This window comes from Puntigrus tetrazona, chromosome 7, assembly GCF_018831695.1.
Source record: "Puntigrus tetrazona isolate hp1 chromosome 7, ASM1883169v1, whole genome shotgun sequence".
NCBI lineage: Eukaryota > Metazoa > Chordata > Actinopteri > Cypriniformes > Cyprinidae > Puntigrus > Puntigrus tetrazona.
Genome location: NC_056705.1, coordinates 28350442 through 28370813, shown reverse-complemented (window position 1 = coordinate 28370813; position 20372 = coordinate 28350442). Strand labels below are relative to the sequence as shown.

Here is a 20372-nt window from a genome sequence, read left to right as displayed (position 1 = left end):
GGTTTCGCAAATGAAAAGATAAAATTAGTATTATGTTATTGACTCAAAATACAGCTGCAAGTATTCGATACGCGCATCTTAAACTTATTAAAGCTTCAACTGAAGCCGTATGCTAGATTCTCACATTCCAACCCCCCCAATAAGAAAGTTATCTCTTATTTGTTTAGCCTTTCAAAAGCAACCTGCTCCAGAAAGCACAGAGGAAAAATCATGAAGTATTGAGGAGACTGTTTGGTTGTACACGCAGCAGGGTTTTAATAGGGTGAGCCTCTGAAAATCGGTCCCGTCTCCGTTTAATTCTGCAAGTTTTACAGCGCTCTTTTGGTAGCACGGATCAGTTTATGGGGCTACAATGCAATAAGCCCCATCTCTCAAAGCTAATAAAGGACTTAATGAATCACACTTGGTGTGCCATTCAGAGAAAAACCTCCGCAATCCAAGATCATGCTGAAAAAAGCAGGACTTCCACATGCGGCAGCCCCCGGTAAAACACAAGGAAAACACTCACTGGAAGAAAAAGCCACAATTTCTTTGTCTGTATTTTAATATATAACAGAAAATGATTTATACAAAAAGAAAATATTTAAAGTTGACAGGCAGCTTGAAAACATTTGCAATTTTGACTCGCTCATCAAGCACAAGAAAATAAACATCGTGGTAAAAAGCATCCCATAGGCAACACAAAACGGTTCATGAAGCCAACATGACTTGTAGTTTGGTCAGTCTGCCCATTAAAATTTCACTTATTAACAGAAAGAGTGACACGAAAAAAACATACCGCACCCACAACATATTGCATTCATGCTTTTCAATCGAAAATGGCTTTGGATTTCTGTAAAAAAGTACACCCATTAAACATTTGCCCCAGATCCAACATTGACTAAAACCATTCAAATGTGGCAACACTGGCCTATCTCTGCGTTTAAAAAACTGTTCCCTGGAAACATTCAAGTAATGTTTTCCAAGCTCCCCTCTGGCGATGGCTCCGACATACTGTCTTCATTAGAGGAGCAGGGCCTGATTTGGAAACATGAGCTGGGAGCCCACTGCTAAACTACATTCTTCAGATTCCCTGTAAACAAGCAGGGGGAGGAGACAGAGAGGAGTAAAGACAATTGTTAAAATTGGGTCAAAATGAATTACAGAAAACATTGAGAAGTATCAACACAGCGATGGAGACATGGTGTGACGAATGAAATCAGTGCTGACAAAAGATTTACAAGAAACCACCTGAACAAGAACCTACCACACTTCGATGACACAAATTTAAACAAAGAAAAGAGTGTGTAAAACCAAAAAAAAAAACAGGATTTCCTATGACGTCTCTTACGGAAGCACAAGCTATTCAAATATTTCTAAATCTAAATCAATTTACATGAATTTACAAACCACAATTTGCATTGGGATCGTGCCCTCCATTCACGCTGACGCTATACAGTTGAGCTGAAAAAGGACGTCCCCTTTGTTCTCAACCAGCTGGTGTTTTGATAACATTATGGTTGGCTAATGAATTTGAATTTAAGGCACTAAAGGAAATCCTGGTTTAAAACAAGGAATCGACAGGAAACCGTACTTTACAAAGCCATCTTTCTAATCGTTACAAAAATGTGATCTCTTTTAACAGGCATTTTAATCCAGTTTGTCAAGAGATGTAGATGCCCGTGGAAGAAAAGCGGTCCCTCGTTTTCAGGGATTTAATAAGAAGCCATACATTTACAGTGACATTTTAACACTATTTTTAAACACAATGTGTTGCTTTGACTTTGAAGGTTGTGGTTCCGAAGCCCTTAGAACTAATTACCTTCAATTCTCATTTGAAGTGAGCAAGCTTTTCCTTTCCTTAAACTCAAGTGGTTTCACATTAAGGAAACCCGTAAATGTTTATGAATCTATTTACATGTACAATTCAGCAGATGTCTGATGTCTCCCCGTCTTCATCTTTTCAAATGAACTGTTTCCATGGACAGAATCAATAAATATGTCCAGTTTTGTTTGTAGTCAGCTACAATATGCACAAACAATACGGTCCCTATTAACACCCACTGTTTAAAATTATATTGCCTTCAAGATGAGATCGATAAACTGCAGCATTCGCTGATCAGAACCACTAAAAACCACCATGTTGTTTACTCGTTTTTGCCCCTTTTTTTTCTCGGCATTTTAAAACGCAAGGCTGAGTGTCGTAAATGTTACCCAGATGTGCTTGGAAACTCCGGTAATGTGTAACAACTGCAAGCCTTTCTATTTATTACCTGCATTAATCAATCGCAGTTCTTTACAGAGAAATGGTTGTGTCAGAAAAGAGAATGTTTGGGAAGGTCGAGCAAACAGACTTCAGGTAACTCGACTTATCAAGCAGGTTGGCGTCGCTCTTGCATTTGCTTCGCTCATCTGCGCGATTTCCTTTCCCTCGTAAACGCCGCGCTTATGTGACATACATCCAACCACTGAGCACAACAGAAAAATCCTAATTAAATGGTTTAATTGATGTGAGCTGTTGAGCTGAGGCATATGGGGCCAATGCGAGCTTGTTGAACCCGATACAGGAGTCTTTAGTGCCTAATAAAACCTCATCTCAAACAATTACTTCCTCTTAATATAAACAACTATTTGAGGTCTATTGACCAGTGTGCTCCATCTGACCTGACTATCCAAACAACTACAATTACCCCAAAATGAGCCAATGCAACACAATTCTAGCTTAATTTCATTGTTCAATCCACTTATACACAATTAGACACATTGAAATGTTTATTTAATTTTTTTTATACATTAAGGGAAAAATTCTGTCATCATTTACTCATCCTCAAGTAGTTCCAAATCATTTGAAGAAAGTTTGTAACCACATTGTTTCTATCACTATTGACTTTTATAGTATGAAAACAAAAAGATACTGGAAGTCAATGGGGACCCAAAACAAATAAAAGTAAGCCCGTTTTGAGTAAATTTAATACATCCTCTTTACTGATTTAAGCTATTACTTTCTTCGAGGTAAAACAAATCTTCCTGACCCCAAACTTTTGAACTGTTGCTCTTCACAAACCTGTCTTGGTACTTGTTCAATTGCAGGAATCTACTCTGGATACCTTGCATAAGATGTGCCACGTACAAGCAAAATGACAGACAGATAATTGCTCCATCAAAAGGAATTTTAAAACTAAAAATACCCGAAACGATTATATCGGAGACATAGTTAAAGGCTTTACATAGCGCATTTAACATACCACACGTAAATCCTGTGTTTCGACATGGCACAACAGATGCCACCGAAAGTCATACGTGCCCTATATAAACACGCTGGTTAACCTAAAGAAGCCATACGCAATCTAAGTACAGGAGTTTGTCAGTTCTCATAAAACGAAGGATCCGTGTTGCGTTCGGCACAGGACACTTATAGTAGCTTCACAAGCTGACCTCTGAACACTGTTTCAGTCACTAATGACCCTCTGTAAGCAGAATGTCCTAAATGCCAACTGATCTGGAATCTGTGCCCATGTGTGATGGCTCTGCACATATAGCAGTCATATATAGCAGTCTTAAGAGATGGGTGGAAACCCTAAAATGGAAGTTGAGCAGTCTGCGCCTTAAGCTCTTTTTAATTAGTCCTTAGAGCTGCGGGACAGAGCAAACACGTAGCACATGCTACACATGCCATATGGGCACACAAAATAAGCATGTTTGCACATATTTGTAATGCACCGTTTAAAGTACAGGCAAAACTCTGTCTCGGAGTTAGAGTAAAGGCCCATTCACGCCAAGCATGATAGATATATAGTTCTAAAAATCATTCTCGGTATTAAATAATAGCCTACAACGATAAAGGCACGGAGAAACGATATCGTTGGAATACTTTACAGCTGATGAACGATACGAATACTGACAGCCAATCACAAGCTGAACAATGTAATGCAACAGATGTGCATGCGCTAAGAATAAACAGGCGATATCGGTCACTGATGTGGACGTTAATACTGTTATCTTTATAGTAATTGTCCGTGGTGTGAATTTATATATATAAGTTAGATTTATTTCCATAAAAAGGCAACCTTTCCCTCTTAAACCTCCTTTAAGCTTAAAAGTATAGTCATATTAGCCACATTCCTGTAAAATATTTCACACGAAAGAAACTCCTACTCACATTCCCATTTAAATGACTGGATAGCTCTTTCAAAATGCATCTCGAATTTGAGAGCAATAGAGAAAAGGAATGTTTTCAGCAAATATAAAACTTCAACTTAGTAATTAGACTACAACTAAAATCTATATATATACACATGCATGATAAATCTTACCCACAATAACATCTGTTAGTCTGCAATCACAAAAAAATGTATAAATGAGTTTGGAATGATATGAGGGTGTCTAATAGTAAATGTGCAAAGCAACATATTGCTGTAATACAGTACACAAACTCTGCCTATTTTTGCTCTTTAATTTACACTCTGGAAATTCTGATATTAGTTGGCAGGGCCGTTTTAAAATCTGTTCAGATGGTAAAAGTCAGGTAGAGTATATTCCAGCCTTAAGTTGAAGTAAAGTTCAGAAACGAGGCTGTCAGTTGTCAGACTGTACTGACTACTTCTTCGTATGATGAGGAGGCGACCTCGGAGGGACCTTTAGATCAGCAGCAAAGATGCCAGATCTCAAGAAGAGTAAGTGGAGAAGACATTAAGCAGAGCAGGGGCCCGGAGCGAGAGATCAATAAGATGTAAATGGGGAGAGAAATGTTTAGTCGTAATTGAAAGGCCACTAAGTAGGCTGAAGCTAAGGTGGAGCAGATGTGACTGTCTGTTTCTTCATCTTGTTGATGATCATTTAAACTCATGGGCTGCTCGAAAGTCAAGGGTGGTTAAACAGGTCAACTGCATCCCATAAGGAGTGAGGTGATAAGAACAGGAGACCGCAAACAGACACTTCTGTCTCTCTCATAAACATCAGTGGTTAACAGGGATGAACACTCATTTCTTTAAAGAGACAGTTCACCAAAAATGATTTACTCATGAAAAAAATAATTATTGCTATAAAATCCAGTGCAGTTCTGAGCCCCTTTGACGTTTCTCATTACTGTAACCTAAAACTAAAGCAATCGTTTCATTATTTTAAATAAAGCTGATACAAAATATTACATAAAAACACATTTATAATGTCTTTTTAATGTAATTTTAAATATTTTGTTGACATTTACTTTTTAAAGAAAGAGAAAAAGAGAGAAAGAAAGAATGAATGATATTAAACAAACTTCCTTCAACATATAGCTGCAGCTTATATGATTATATCTGTATATATTTATTTGTTTTAATGCGTTTAAACAACCATAAAGATTAACTGAACAAAGCGTTCTGAATGATCCACATAATAACTCTAAACCTAAATCTCAAGAAGCACAGCATTTTTGTGTTAAAGAATGTAAGGCTAATGATATTATATTTGTACTTTCCAAAATATTGCCCATTGAATTGTGTAAAATATATTTAGATAGTAGCATGAAATTTCATTTAATCATTTATACTACAGTATTACTGAATTTTAGAAAAAAAAAAAAGTTTATGGCTGTAAAAACACAGACACATTACAATTTGTTGTCAGATATGAATTCATTTCACTTATTTTTTTAAGATATAAAAATGTATAATTCAATAATAAAATGTGATGTAGAATGTAGCAAAATCCAACAATGATCTACAAGTGTCCAATAACATGAGGACGTCTCTCCAGCATTTGTTAATGTGGATATATACAGACTCCAGCAAATCTAATCTGCCAAAGATACGATCAGTTTTCAGTTACTTTTAATAATTTTACTGAAGTATTTTTCTACTGAGGTATTTTAACTTTACCAAAGTCAATATTCATAAATGTATCTTTACTTTGACAATAGGATATTTTAAAGAACCCTACATGAACAACACGAAAATAACACCGCACCACACCTCCAGTAAAATCAAGGACATTCACATTAGTTCTTCACACACAATGCCCATGTGTTAATATTCGGAACACTGCTTTTCCTTTTTCGCTGCCAGGTTTTTGCCCATTCACACAGATGTTTGAATGAGCTCAAAAGGAAAAATCTTGATTTTATTACATCCAAGAGGCATCTGAAATGTTCTCAGCACTGCTTTGAAACATGCCTTAAGACTATTGTCCCTGGAGAAGGTGAAAAGGCAAGAGTTTGCTAAAACACAAACACACACACACACACACACACACACAAACGCACACACGCACAGTTCATGCACAACTGCAGCCATAAAAACACACAAAAATTCTAACATAAAAAACATAAAAACAAAACCTTGTGTCAAAGGAACAAACCAGACACTTTGTCAAGAAACGTCTCATAAATGTGTGGATAAGTGCGTGTCTGGGGCCCTGCACGTACATGTGTGCAAATGTTCCTAGTTTAGCCCGTTCTCATTCTCATCCCAGCCGCTCTCTGGAGACTTCAGCTTCAAGTTTCTAAGAATGCTTTGCTTATTTGTTTACTGATGACCGGGAACATCAAACAGACATGTTTCTCTTTTCTACAGCTGAGGCGAGCCTGTCACAGGGGACAACTGTGGTTGGTTTAAAGGTCTCGCTGGTCACTGGAGGGGGGTGGGACGCAAAGTTCTGGAGGAGGCTGGAGGGACAGCTGCACGAACGAATGAGCGACACACCGTCCTACCAATCATCGACGGTTTTCCAAATGACTTCAAATGATTTAACCAGCTTGAAAATGGACAAAAGTAATTCCATCTGTATGAAAATGGTACTGGATTAAGTGTGGAGAAAGGGTGATATTGAGGGCTGCTGTTTGTGTTTGGTGAGTTTCTGGCTGTTGTCATGGCGATTACCTTTGATGGTGCTGATGACCCGCTCCAGATGCTGGCTTTCATTGCGGTCGGGTCGGCAGCTCGGGCTGATCTCTAGAGAGTAATCCGGGCCGTATTCGGTGAAGTACTGGATTAGAGAGAACGAAAACACACTTAAAGTCACCATCACCGTGACAATTCTTTACTGAAGCATTAATTAAAACTATTTATTCATTTACTTATTTTAGTCCGAATCCATGAAACGTGAATTAATATATTTTGAAAGCTGTATGTTTTAGTTCATACGATAAAATCATAGTGGTTTTCCACCACACCGCCAGTTGAAATGTTCTTCAAAAGTCTTCTTCTTGGTTTGAGATAACAAGTGTGGGCAAGTGTATGACAGAATGTTTATTTAACTATCCTTTTAATTAAACATTATTTTTAAGTTACTCCTATGACTTGCACTCAAAGGAAGTGCAAACGACCAGCATTTCACCAGTTAGATATCTGCTAAAAACACTTTCACTAATGACCTTTTAATGTGATCTAGGTTTCCTTCAATAAAACAAGTCCTGTTTTTGTGAGTTTTTCTCAGCTAGGAAGCAGCATATATTTAAGTAAATACGGGAAGGTTTAGTCATACTTCTACTTTCTTCCAAACACACACACACACACTTAGTACACACAAATATACATCAGCTTGTTGGATAGCTGTGCTCAGTCTATCAGTATTTTGACTCTTGGATTGAGAAGGCAAGCCAAAAAACAGTAATACATGTTTCTCATATCACAAATTGTATCTGAAATACAATTAGCGATGCATTATGATTTTAAAATGGAAACTATAAGGGGTTGGCCAAAAAGACAGCCAGGCATTTGAAAAACACTCTCTGAATTGTGTTGGTAGGGTATCTGGTGTTTAAGCTGGAAAGAAATCAGATTTGGTTGTATGTGTGTTACATGCATTAGCTCAACTCTGCTTTCAATTACTTGTCTTTTGTTTATCCGGCTTACCTCCGGTTCCAGTGTGTTCCAACATGTTAGGGATTATACAACATATGAGTCTGAAAATGTGTGCATGTTTTTTGCGCACAGCTAAGCAATGTGGAAATAGGATGCACTTGGACGATGAATTTTGCACACATAATTAGTTTGATTATGCTGTTCAGTAAGTATTCACACAGACACACAGACACAGACACAGACACACACACACACACACACACACACACACACACACACACACACACACACACACAGCACAGCATGCCACTTGTTTTCCCATGAACTCAACTTTTCCCAAGCAGGCTAATCTGAATAACACTATCCACAGCTTTGTTGATTGTTTGGCTTGGCCCACACTACAATCAGGTTGAAACTTACTTTATTTAAAGGGTTACTTCACCCAAAAATAAAAATTCTGCCATCAATTACTCATGTTGTTCCAAACCCATAGGATTTGTTTATCTTCAAAATACAAATGAAGATATTTTAATGAACCCTGAGAGATTTCCATCACTCTATTAAAAGTCCATTACACCATATCTCCGATGTGTATAAAAATATAAAGATCCTAATTCATTTGAATTGATGCCATAGTGTTTTATTTTGAGTGATCCCTTTTAACTTTTGCTATGATGGAGAAAAAAAAAACTTAGAACTTCAAAAATAGATGACAAAGTTGATTAAGTAAGATAAAATTAGACAATACAGAATAAGGTCAATAACTCCCTCCTTAACAGGGCAGTCTAAGAAAAACAATAATGATCCACTCTCAGAGTCAAAACATTCCCCAACACTTCATTGTCTCTAAGTGTCCCATGATAAAGGTGAGTTTAGGTTTCAACTCCTGACCTTTTCAACTTTGACCCCTTAACGATCAACACCACCCAGCATCCATTATGAACTTCCCCAATGCTCATTTCCAGCATTTATTCCACACCGGAATTCTAGGAGCCAGCTACTTCCCAGACGCAACGGCACAAAAAGTCCCACCCACAGAAGAAGATACAGAGGCCACGCTAACTATTACTGTTGCAGCATCACAGGTTTTCTTCAAGATGAGATTGGAGATTGGATTGGACTGTTAATGAACACCTAAAGACCTGTTGTCTCCTCTGCTTAAGATTCACAGTTGGCAAAAGCTCTCCAAACATTCCCTAAATCACTGAACACAGGGTGTTTATATTATCATCCTTAGTCAGTAACATGGGCGGACAAACGGCATCTACTGTCTAGAATGCTTCCCTCCTAGATTGGTTAGTACGTGTGGGTGGTAATGTGCTGACAGTCTGTCTGTCTCGCACTTTACAGTGAAGTACCAGATCTGGTTCAAAGGGCAAAACTACAGACAATGCAAACATAATACTACTGGCACCCGCAACATCCTGTTGAACTTGCTATGAAAAGCTGGCAGCCAATGAGAACTTGTGTACGTGCATCAAAAAAGATTTCTGAAATGTAGTAACAACCACAAGACAAGAAACTAAATCAGCTGAATTGTGACGGCGGACTACCCTGCTGTGCATTATGGGTCAATACAAAACAATTTGCAAGGCAACTTGCCCATCTAAAATGGTTCCACATGAACACTTTTTAACTTTCCTCAATCCACACTCAGGTTCTCTAAAAGGTCCGTGCCGTCTGTTCCTGTTATGCCTGGTGGGGTCTTCACCTCCTCCTTAAGTTATTCAGACAAGACAGAAGACCTTACAAACCCCTTAGCATTGCTTGACTAGCATAACAACAACTGTCATCTTGAGATTGTGTTCATTTTAGCTGTCTGAGTTAATGAACGATACACCTGCAACTGAACTCTGTGGCTAAGTGTTTGAGATGATGGGTGGAGTACTTCAGTTACTCAATGGTATGTTGACATTTGTCTGTAAGAGACACTGTTTGTACAATTGGGGGAAGTGATGCAGATTGTCCATTCCTTGTAACCCCCCTCTGAATTCTCATGTGCAATGTGCAATGGAGCTAAATAAAAGAAGAACCAGAGAGAGAGATCAGACGTCTATCTGGCTGACTGACTACAGGGGGGAAACAGAGCTCTGGGTGTTTGTTATTTCATTGGGCTGTGCTGAAAATAACTTGGCAGAAACAAGTGAAAAGAAGTTTTTTTTTTTTAAAGAAAATAAAAAAAAGAGAGGATGTACAGATGTTGACTGGCCACGGAGCACTGAGGGCCGTTTCCACCAGCAGGCTGAGCCGAGTCCCTGACAGCACTCAAACAAAAACACAGCAAATTTCCTACCACTCGCTGATAAGATTTGACCAGAACAAAGCCACACGTTCCCAGTCTGGCCAAACTGGCCATCAACAGGAACTTTTTTGTAGATTTAACATTTCCTGTCCTCTTAACCAATACTGATGATGTATACAGTATAGTTCGCCCAAAACAATACTATAATTTCCTCATCCTCTTGATGCTGCATTTTTATTTCAAAGATATTTAAAATAATGTTTGTAACTGAGCTGTTTTGGTGAACATTTACTTACCATGAAGTTACCACTTTCTCTCTTACTAACTATTAATAAGCAGCAAATTAGGGTTTTCTGAGACAAATGTAATAGTTTATTAATAGCGTGAACTGGACTTTAAAACAAAGTGTGATCAAGAGATATATATTAAAAAAAGTAGTTCCACTGAAGAAAGAAAGACATGCAGGTTTGGAACAACATGAATAGAACAACTGTTACAATATTCTCTTAGAAGAAAAAAAAAAAAAGCTTTAGTCATGCTGAATACGTCTGAGCAGCTACTAAGGTTATACTCACTCTCTTACTGTAAGTGTTACTTATTGAAAAGCAGAAATATCACAGAAACCCAGTAAACAAGTTTATCCAAAAAAAACTATTTAAAGACTTTATTTTCAAATGTTTTTTTTTTTACACCAAATCAAGTTCACATTTGTATCGGGAACAAAAGTCAACCCCACTTTTTTGCACTTAAATCGGTTTAAAACATTTGTTTACTTTAAGCATCTTTACTGTGTAGTTTTATAGTATTTAAACGTTCAAGGTTCTATTTGTTCTGTGAGCGCAACACTGATGTCTGCTTACTTTCTCAGCCTGTATTTAATCAATACTGTGAGTTTAGGGCAGGAGTGATTTATTGAATAATTACAGCCGTATACAACAGAAGACGTGTCTGGGAAACCTCTCTGGAATTCCATTTGGTGTTATTAGTGGCACAAAAATTACACACTTCACCTTTACACAACAACTTTAATTACATACTTCCCAGTGACACAACAACTTTAATGCCACAGCATCTCAGAGACTTGCATGTCTCCTGTTGTTAGTCACCCTAAACTGTAAATAATTCACTGCTTCTGTTGCTAACTGTGTGTCCAGAGATGCTAACCATCACAACATCTCAATCAGCTTCATATTGCTTAGGTTTGTGCAACAATTTAATCAAAATCTGTTGAGAGATCGAAGAGAGATGGATTGTTGGTACAAAAGGGTCGTCAAAAATATCTAGATTGACACGCAGTTGTCTTGCATTAAAAGGAGACGATGGTGCCTATAATGCCAACAATGGAGTTTATTTAAACCAATATCAGGGCTGTCTTGGCCCAAGCACAGCACAAGCTTTTCCAATTCATCAGCTTCTTAAAGAGAAACAATTCAGGTCTAAATAAAAGGCTCTGCATTTTTTTCTGGGACTCTCCCTTGTGAGAGGACTGTCTATATTAGCCTCACTTTTTCATCTCTCTGTGTCTGTGACAGGGTCTGAATGAGCTCGTTGTATGCCTCCACTCCAGTCTGTCTTCATTGTTTGCAGTCCTGGCAGGGCAGAACCCAGACTGAGCCGCCTCAGAGTCTCAGCAGCTGGACCGGCTCGAGGGGAGAGAGAGCGAGCGAGATTGCACAGGTACAAAGTGCTTCTTGTTCCACCTCTCTTTTCCCAGCTTCTTCTATGCAGCAATACTCTTCTATCTTTTTTATATCCCCATTGGTGGATGCCTCTCTGTCTTTTAACAGCCTTATCGCTCTCTCTGTCTCTCTCTCTCTCTCTCTCTCCCATCTTTGTCTTTATGGACTCACACTACAGTTAAATAGTGTTTTGTTTGGCCGGGATGGACACACAATAACAGTGCTGGTAAGGAGATGGGGGTTCCTCTAGCTAAGAGGGGAGGAGAGAATGTTTCATGCTTTGAAAAGCCGATGGAGGGAACAATAAAGGAAAAGAAGCTATAGAGAGAAAGAAGAGGAATGGAAAGGAGACGAGGAGAAGGGGGAGAAGGAGTGGTGCTCCTAAAACCCAAAATATGCTGTGGACCGTTCTTAGAGAGGACGGGTTCATAAGGCTGTCATATGGAGAACATAATGTTTGGAACCAAATAAACGTTTTTACCATTTAATAAAGTAGAACAGAATAGATGAGAATAGAAGAGAAGAGAATAATTACCTGGACGAAGACTATAAGCACACCATACCATGTACTCTGACTGCATTATAATAAACAATGAATATCAAAAGTTATAATGTTTAAATCATAAAACATTACAAAAGAATTAAGAATGTTGCCAATAAGGAGGTGCTGAAGGGTACTGACTGATGATTATCTGACTTGAACTAGGTGAAGTCTGGACAATCACTCTTGGAAGGAATAGTGAAGTTTTCAATAAAAATCACAATGGACAATAAGCAGTTTGGCCAACACTGACAAAAAGACCCGAAGGCACCAGGTCTGTTTGTGCAGAGAATATGAAAAGAGAAGAACCAGGAAGTTACAAAGCACATAATAAAAACTGCAATAGCCACTAGGTAATTACTGTGTATTTCCGTATATTTCACTACAACCAATGGATTAATAAGGTGAACATCAGTAAGATCAGTAAGATTTTACAACTTACATAATATAATAAAACAAAACTGAAAGCTGTTATTGTTAAATTGCAATAATATTTCACAATATTGCTGATTTACAGTATTTTTAAGATTGAATAAAGGCAGTGGCTATTTGTACTAAGTGTACATAGCAATAGATTCTATTAACATTATGTTAAAATAGAAGGATTTTCTGCTATTTATACTACTTATTATCTGCACCAGTGCTGTAGTACAATGTAAAACAATGTAAATTTTAAATTTAATTCAAACTGATAAATGGATGCCACCTTATTGGGACAATAAAGACCCCCCTGCACCCACCTTAACCCTACCCCATACTTTATTTTCAACTTTTAGATTTTTTCCATTCATTTTTTATTGAAAAAAAATGCTTTTTTTAATGTGATTTTAAATTTGAAAAATTTCACCAAGAGGTGGATTCGAACCTGGGTTGATCCTGTCAAAATGAGCACAACACATTTTAACCATCTGTGACGCTGGAGCTCTTGTAATGTTGACTAGCCCAATCATATGTCGGTGGGCGGAGTAGTAAAACATCCAATATAACAAACGGTTAAAATGTGCCAAATACATGCAGCAAAAATTTTAATTTAATTTGAAAACGAGACCCATTAGAAAAAGAAAATCCCTGATTAACATGTTAACGTGATGTATTCCAGAAAGCTCTATTGTATTAATCATCCTCATCACGACCACCGCTGTCATCAACGAACACCCTGGCTGTTATCTACTCTGTTTTATTTTGGTTGCTTGCCTTGCGGAGAGGTCAAAGGTGAACATGACGCAGAAGGTCATGTCAGCTGAAACAAAGGCATCTTTTATTGCGGTGACCATGAAAGCGCTCTCTATAAACATTAAAAGACCTTCTTTGTGAGTTTGAAGAAAAGAGAGATATCAGACTCTCCCGGACCAAGCAGAAGGCCTTTCCAGCCCTTCATCTCTCCTCAGAAGCTTCTCAAAAAAGCATGAAAAAGCTCTTAAAAGGGCTCACTCAGAATTGGGTACACACATTCTCTTTCTCTAAGGAAAGAGAAAGAGGAGAGAGGGGGCATAAACAGTTGAGGAAAGAAAAGCACAAGTCCCTCTCAGTCAACCGGTAGGGACAGAGTGGTATTGTTAAGACCCCTTCACTGGTGCACACGCACGCCCCCCCCCCTCCCTGCTCCTGAATCACATGAAAACAAACCCGGTTATTGAGAGGTGCTTGGACATCTTTGATTAGACCGGGTGACTCAGCAGGAATGGAAGAGGAAGAGGAGGAGAGAGTAGAGTTTTATCCAGCTGCTGAAAGAAGAGAGAGAGCGGGGTCTCACCTCGTGGTCCGGGATCTCAGAAGACAGAGTCTGTCCTAGGATGGTGCCCGTCAGATAGGTCCAGCAGCGGGCAGTATTGGCAAGGTTATAGCCGCCTGAGAAGGACAGAGAGAGGCAGATTTGTATACGCAGAGAGCAAAAGAGAGAGAGAGAAGGGGGATTGAAGTCAGCAAAAGGGCTTCATTGTACTAGTGTAATTACTACCTTTCATCTAGAGCTTGGCTAGGCAGGTCTGCAGCTTAGAGCTCATTTCAAAATGGGCTAAAATCACAAAAGTTCACTTTCTTCTCTCAGCCCAACCCCCCCCTGGCCGTAACAACACACTAATAAACTTTTTGGCCAAGTCAGAGAGCTGGCAACAAGGACAGAAGATGTAGTTGTCAGTGTTAAGGCACGGAGGGAGAGCAAACTGAGTCAACACTGAGGCAATGTGTTTTTTAAATGTTAGTTCAACCTAGATGAACATTCAATCATTATTTACATTTAACAATCCCACATCATTTTTGCCCATTCATTGAAAGTCAATGCTAACAAAGCTTGCATGAATAAGTATAAAAGGACAAATGTAAAAGTAATTTATACGAGTCAGTTGAGTTCACGAATAGTTAAACAACTAATTTTATTTTAGCACTGTCAATTGATCACATCCAAAATAAAGGTTTTTGTGTCCATTAAATTATTTATTATGAATATATAAATAGATATGTATATATTTAAGAAAAATGTTTTATATTAAATCTATGTATAAGTATTATTAATTAATATACATTTAATAATGTAAAAATGTAAATATTTTCAATATATATACTGTATGTGTGTGTGTGTGATTAATTGTTTAAAAGCACTATATTATTTCAGCTTCACATTCGCATTAACATTGAACAATGCATGAATAAAAGCATAATTTAAATCAAATAAACCAAACATGTCTCTTCATCAGAAATTGAAATTTAATTCGAGGAGACTCTGAATGGATGTAAAAAAATTATGAGGGAAAATTAAACGAAAAAAAAAAAACAAATCCTCCTGTGTGTCCAAAACATGAACGAAAGTCTTTGGAATGACATGTGGATGAGTAAATGATGCCAAAATATTTGGGAGTGTAATACAATTCCACAAAAACAATGACACAAACCTCCTCCTAGAAGCAGAGTGGGTAACTCCCAGTCCAGTATATAGTTCAGACATTTTCCAACTCCAATGGGAGTCATATTGAAGGAGCACATGGGGTCACCCGCCATGGTGTCTGCACCAAGTTGCATCACAACTGCTTCAGGGTTAAACAGAGCTTTGACTTCCTGCATCACACTGAGAGAAAAAAAAAAAAAAAAAAAAAAAAAAACCAAAATAATGTCTGTTTAAATAACACTGGACCACGGAGACAAGCAAAACATTGAAAAGAACTTGATTAGATGACTGATTGCTGGATCTTTACAGACCTATTGAAGGTCTGGCAGTACCGATCATCACGGATGCCATCTTCTAGAGGGACGTTAACAGCGTACCAGCGCCCTTTACCCAGCCCAGTGTCAGCCACATCACCTGTACCTGTGGAAGAAGTTAGAAACTAAAGTTGATCTCTTTTAAGGTCATTCAGATGACTGAAAGAACCGACGGGACGGCTTTAATTATCTACATGGAAGTTTCATTGAACATTCATCATTTAAACGACCGTCATTTACAGTATTGGTCAGAAGTTTGGGGTCAATAAGATATATATTTTGTATTGTTTAGCAAGAATGCATTAATTTAATCAAAAACGTGTTCTTCAGAACTTGCTATTTCATCAAAAACATCCTGAAAAATGTTTCATGGTTTCCACAAAAACAACAAGCAGTTTGTTTTCAACACTGATAATAAGAAATCAGACAAGGAATCAGCATATTAGAATGATTTCTGAAGGGTCACGTGACACTGAAGACTAGACTAATGACTACTGAAAATTCAGCTTTGCCATCACAGCTAGCTAACCCCTAACTATTCAATGGTAGTGTACTTTTCAGATGAAGCTGTTGCAGTTATATTACATACTCAAAATGTATTCCTGCTTATTTGCCCAGTTATAATTATTAAACCACTTTTAAACCTAATTTCATGATATGCAGCCTTTAAAAATTAAACAGATGTTTGCTTTTAAACATTTTAATTGGCATTAGCGCACTACTGCTGAAACTGTGCAGGGGATTTCCAGTTCCCAGCACGCTATGCATGGACGTGGACTGGGAAAGAAATGTTGAAATGAAGTGTTATTTTACATGTTTTTTGAAGATGAAAAATTGGGGGAACTTGCTAGTGTTTAATGTTCTGTTATATTTGGATTTAGAAGAGTTTGTTACGTTGGACTTTCGGGTATTACCACTGCGGTGAAGAGCGCAGCATGTGCTCAACAAGTGGACAGCCTAAAATAAAGAGCGTGCTTTACCCAAAGGGCAATTACTATGGATTTTCTTCTACTTCTGGCCAAAACCATGCAGTCTGATTCTTTGCACTGCACTCAATTCAGTCAAGCAGTTCTTTTAATGTTAAGAAAATCTATTCCAAGAACGTCCAAATGAATTAATATGAATTTTGAATGTGTCGTTTGTGAAGATCACTTGGCAACAGCGTTTGGCGAAAACAGTCCATTAATAAATCATTACGCAAATAATAATTAAATGGCATTACATCTTTGTCTTTGTCTTTATAGAGCATTTGCCCAGTTACCTTTCCAAGCGCTATTGTTACACTACTGAAGGGGCTCTCAGAGTCTCCAAGAAGCCACAGAGCTCCAGTCTCCGTTATCAGCTGGGTAATCAGACTCTGGGCGCTGGAGTGGAGCCTGCAGCTCCAGCTCTGGCATGGCTTGAAACATGACTGTCAATTAAGGGAATTAAAAGACGTGCTGGTCTTCACTGAGGCGTAGAGGCATGCCGAACTAACCTGGGAAGAAGCCAGGGGAGAACTTGTGCAGAGACACTGTCATGACTTTAGAGGTGAAGCTGAAAGCATCCTCCACACCTGGAGAGGAAACAATGCAGAAGTCCACTTAAAGGGAAGGATATTAAATTATATCTGTTTAAAAGCTTAGAGGAAGTGCCCTTTTCACTGATGGGTTTGAGAAATAACCCGAACTGATAACAGATAAACACAAAAAAAGAAATGTGAGCTACTACGACCTAAATGTCTGAATCAATAACATAAAAGATTTTACAAAATTACCTGTTTAAAGTTTTTGAAAACCTTTCTATGAACAATAATTATATCGGTTTTGTAAAGACCGTAACATACAGTCACAAGGGTCTAAAATGGTCCTTTTCTTACTGCATGTTAATTTTCTAAAGTTGCACAACATGATTTTATTTGGTCGACAAAGTTTAAAATACTCTTAAGCATTTTTGTTACAATGTTGGATTGTATTTTAAGATATAAAACATGCAATTGTATGTGATAAAGTTTTTATTCAAGAATTTTTATTCAAGGCTTTTTTCATTACAGTATCTTGACAGACTTACTGTAGACTTTTTTTATCATTTTATGTTTAATTTGGAAATTTAAATAACACTATTCATAGCAAAGGTGCAATGAAACCATTGTCTGTGTGAACTGTATTTTTAAAATAAATTTCTAATAAAAATAAGTGACACTTCACTGGCCCATCTAATATTTGCTCTTGGTGTTAATGTGAATCTGATATAAATCTAAAGCCAATTTGAGGAACTATTTGTGGAAAAGAAGCATGTTAAATGCTATTAACAACAACGGGCTGTTATGGTTATTGTTATGGAATTGTTATTACCATCTCCATGGTGAAGGTCCACATCCACATAGAGAACTCTCTCATACTTCTCGCGCAGTTTGAGGATTCCAAGAACGGCGTCATTCACATAACAGAACCCAGATGCCTCGTCCCTTATATAACAACACATATTCAATCAGCTGCTCCAGTGACCCACTGAACAACGTCCCGACACACACACACAAACATTCATCTACAATAAACAAACATATTTTACAAAAACTCAATTTCACAAACAAGCTGCAAAAGCAAAATCTGCAGACCATACAGATCTTCTTAGTGCTTATGTTAAAGATGCCACTGGCATCTCAATGATTGATGTGGACGTGAAACACAAGAGAGCGGGCGCACGGCCTGTTGTGCCGGATTACTTCTTGGCGTGATGCCACCCTCCGGCCCAGTTGATGGCTACATCACACTTTCCATCCAGCAGATTCTGGGCAGCAGTCAGAGTGGCTCCTCCAACGGCAGCGGCGTAATCAAAAATACCCTCCACCACCGGACAGTCATAACCTGAACAAAAGAAAGCGTCAAGAAGGGAGGGGGTTGATAACACCGAGGGACAATGAGATGGGGTGTAGAGAGGAAAGTGAGAGGAAAGATAGCGAAGGAGAGGGAGAGTGAGAAAGAACAATAAACACTGAGCTACATTAAAATAGATCCTCTGGCAAGAGCTTTGTTTCGCCCTCAAAAGCAATAACGCTATTCTCGATCCCCGGGGATTAGTATGAAGTGTCAGTTTGTCAGGCATTTAAATCACACATGGCTGTGATCCAGTACAAAAATTAAACACTGATTATATCGACTGGAGAGTCTGAGAAAGTTTCAAATGTAACACTGCCCACTGCTGTAAGCAAGAGAGAACTGCATGCACTACAACAAGGGAAACAAAAAGTGCTGTATAGACACCTATTTCACCGGGTTTTAAACCGGGGTCTAGGGAACACCAGTGGGATAGGGAGCGGATTTCTAATTTAATTTTTAGGGCTGTCACATTAAACATGTTCACATAAGGTAACAACTGTATCGTTACATTAATTGGATCCATTAAAAACGATTCCTGAAATCTTGAAATGAATTGTGGTTTTTGTCTACTAACCACAATTTTTAATGGTAAGAAATACAAAAGCCATTTTTTTTAGTTTGCTCACTGATGGGTTATTGGCCCCCCACCGTTCAAGAGGTCCCCTGATATAGAGTAGGGGCCTCCTACATATTTTCTCTGTTCCTTCTGCTGTCATTTTTTTTTACATGAAATATAACTTCAGAGTTATTATCATTAATTAAACTGTTAGTATATATTTTTAAGTTGAATTTAAATGTAACAAAAAGCGTTGTATTTATATCAAATTATTTTTTAAAAATCACAGAATATAACTGTTTCTTTTTACATTTAATTATATAGCTTTAAAGCTGCTTTTATCATTTAGGAAAGGAGTCTTTTGCAAGAAGTTTGTTATATTTCAGTGGCCTTGTAATCACAACACCCGCTTTATGACAATGTAATCAAAAGGGCATGAACTGCCTTTCAAGCCAGGGCACTCTGCCCAACATCAGCAGCTCATTGATGCTGGTGTCTGAAATCCTGCAGCCAGAAACAACGGCTGTTCATATACTCTGGGCCATGTAGTAATCGCAAGTCTAATCATCTGAATTCAAGTCTCACCCAGTCCAAAGTCCACAGATTGAGGATCATCGTTGTCCCCGTCCTGGCTGATCTTGTGCAGGTGCTGTAGGTAAGAGTCTGTGTGAAACACGGCCATCTCCTCTATTGAAGCCACATGTGGCTTCACCACCCTAAAACACACACACAATAGTTACAACAGCTTAAACATCAGTTAACATTATTTACATACTAGAAAACACATATTTAAATAGTTAAAAAAATCGTCACACACTTCATGTATTTTAATAAGCCATACGCCTCAATCAATGAATGCACCATACTCGCCTGTGAGAGAAAGAGAGAAATAAAGAATAAACAACCATATGATCATCTACATTTCACGCGATTATAATAATAAGGTGTAGCACCTCGGCAATATCACGGTTTCAGGAAAAAAAAAAAAAAAAAAAAAAAAAACATTAAAGAATGTGTTTTCATATGCTGCGATTTGCATGGTTAACAAATTCTTGTAACATGGTATTTATATGATATTCCAAAAGGGTAATACATATCAGCACACGTCCATAACACGTTAAATTTTCATTAGTATCCAGCCAGCTGGAGCAAACGCGTTTCTTCTCACATTCATGCCTCTACATCTGCATGAAGCCAGAGGTGTGTTGTGTTTGGGAGTGTGTGAAGCGAAGTGCAGTTCATCTCACCCGGTTCGGCACTTTAGACAGCGAGTCGCACGTCTGGATGTACTCCGGACTGTACACATACACCACGCTGCGATTTTTACTTTTATCATCATTACTCTCGCTTTTATCACTCATTTAAAAAGTCAAACTATTAAAATCAAAGCACCTCATAAATCGATACAGAGCCTTTCTGCGCGCTCTGGCTGCTCCGACAATGAACGCCACAACAAACGGCCGTTATTTCAAAATAAAAGTCCGTGTTTTAAACAGGAACCTCTGCTTTCATCCAGGTACCGTGATGCTGGCCTTTTTGGC

General features: G+C 38.1%; 1 protein-coding gene across 2 annotated transcripts; it reads right to left on the bottom strand.

Moving 5' to 3' along the window:
* Window positions 1–526: 526 nt before the first annotated feature.
* On the bottom strand, window positions 527–20302 carry hdac8 (histone deacetylase 8). Of its 2 annotated transcripts, none has more exons than XM_043245865.1 (11): window positions 20079–20302; window positions 19649–19701; window positions 19417–19547; window positions 18122–18263; window positions 17751–17863; window positions 16895–16972; window positions 15415–15523; window positions 15111–15283; window positions 13976–14070; window positions 6837–6942; window positions 527–1072 (listed from the first exon to the last, which is right to left on the bottom strand). In XM_043245865.1, the coding sequence occupies exons 1-11, from the start codon at window positions 20190–20192 to the stop codon at window positions 1050–1052; spliced, it is 1137 nt and encodes a 378-aa protein (XP_043101800.1). In that variant the 5' UTR covers window positions 20193–20302; the 3' UTR covers window positions 527–1049. The 2 variants fall into 2 exon arrangements, with proteins under 2 accessions (XP_043101800.1, XP_043101801.1); XM_043245866.1 differs by lacking the exon at window positions 20079–20302 and adding an exon at window positions 19785–19804.
* Between the last annotated feature and the right edge of the window lie 70 nt (window positions 20303–20372).

Coding starts and splice junctions, on each gene's coding strand:
- hdac8 (XM_043245865.1), bottom strand. CDS start 20,192: ATGAGTGATAAAAGCGAGAGTAATGATGATAAAAGTAAAAATCGCAGC. Junction 16,973..17,750: donor GGACCTTCACCATGGAGATG/GTAATAACAATT, acceptor TTTCCTCTCCAG/GTGTGGAGGATGCTTTCAGC. Junction 15,524..16,894: donor CTCCCCTGGCTTCTTCCCAG/GTTAGTTCGGCA, acceptor CTTCTTCCACAG/GTACAGGTGATGTGGCTGAC.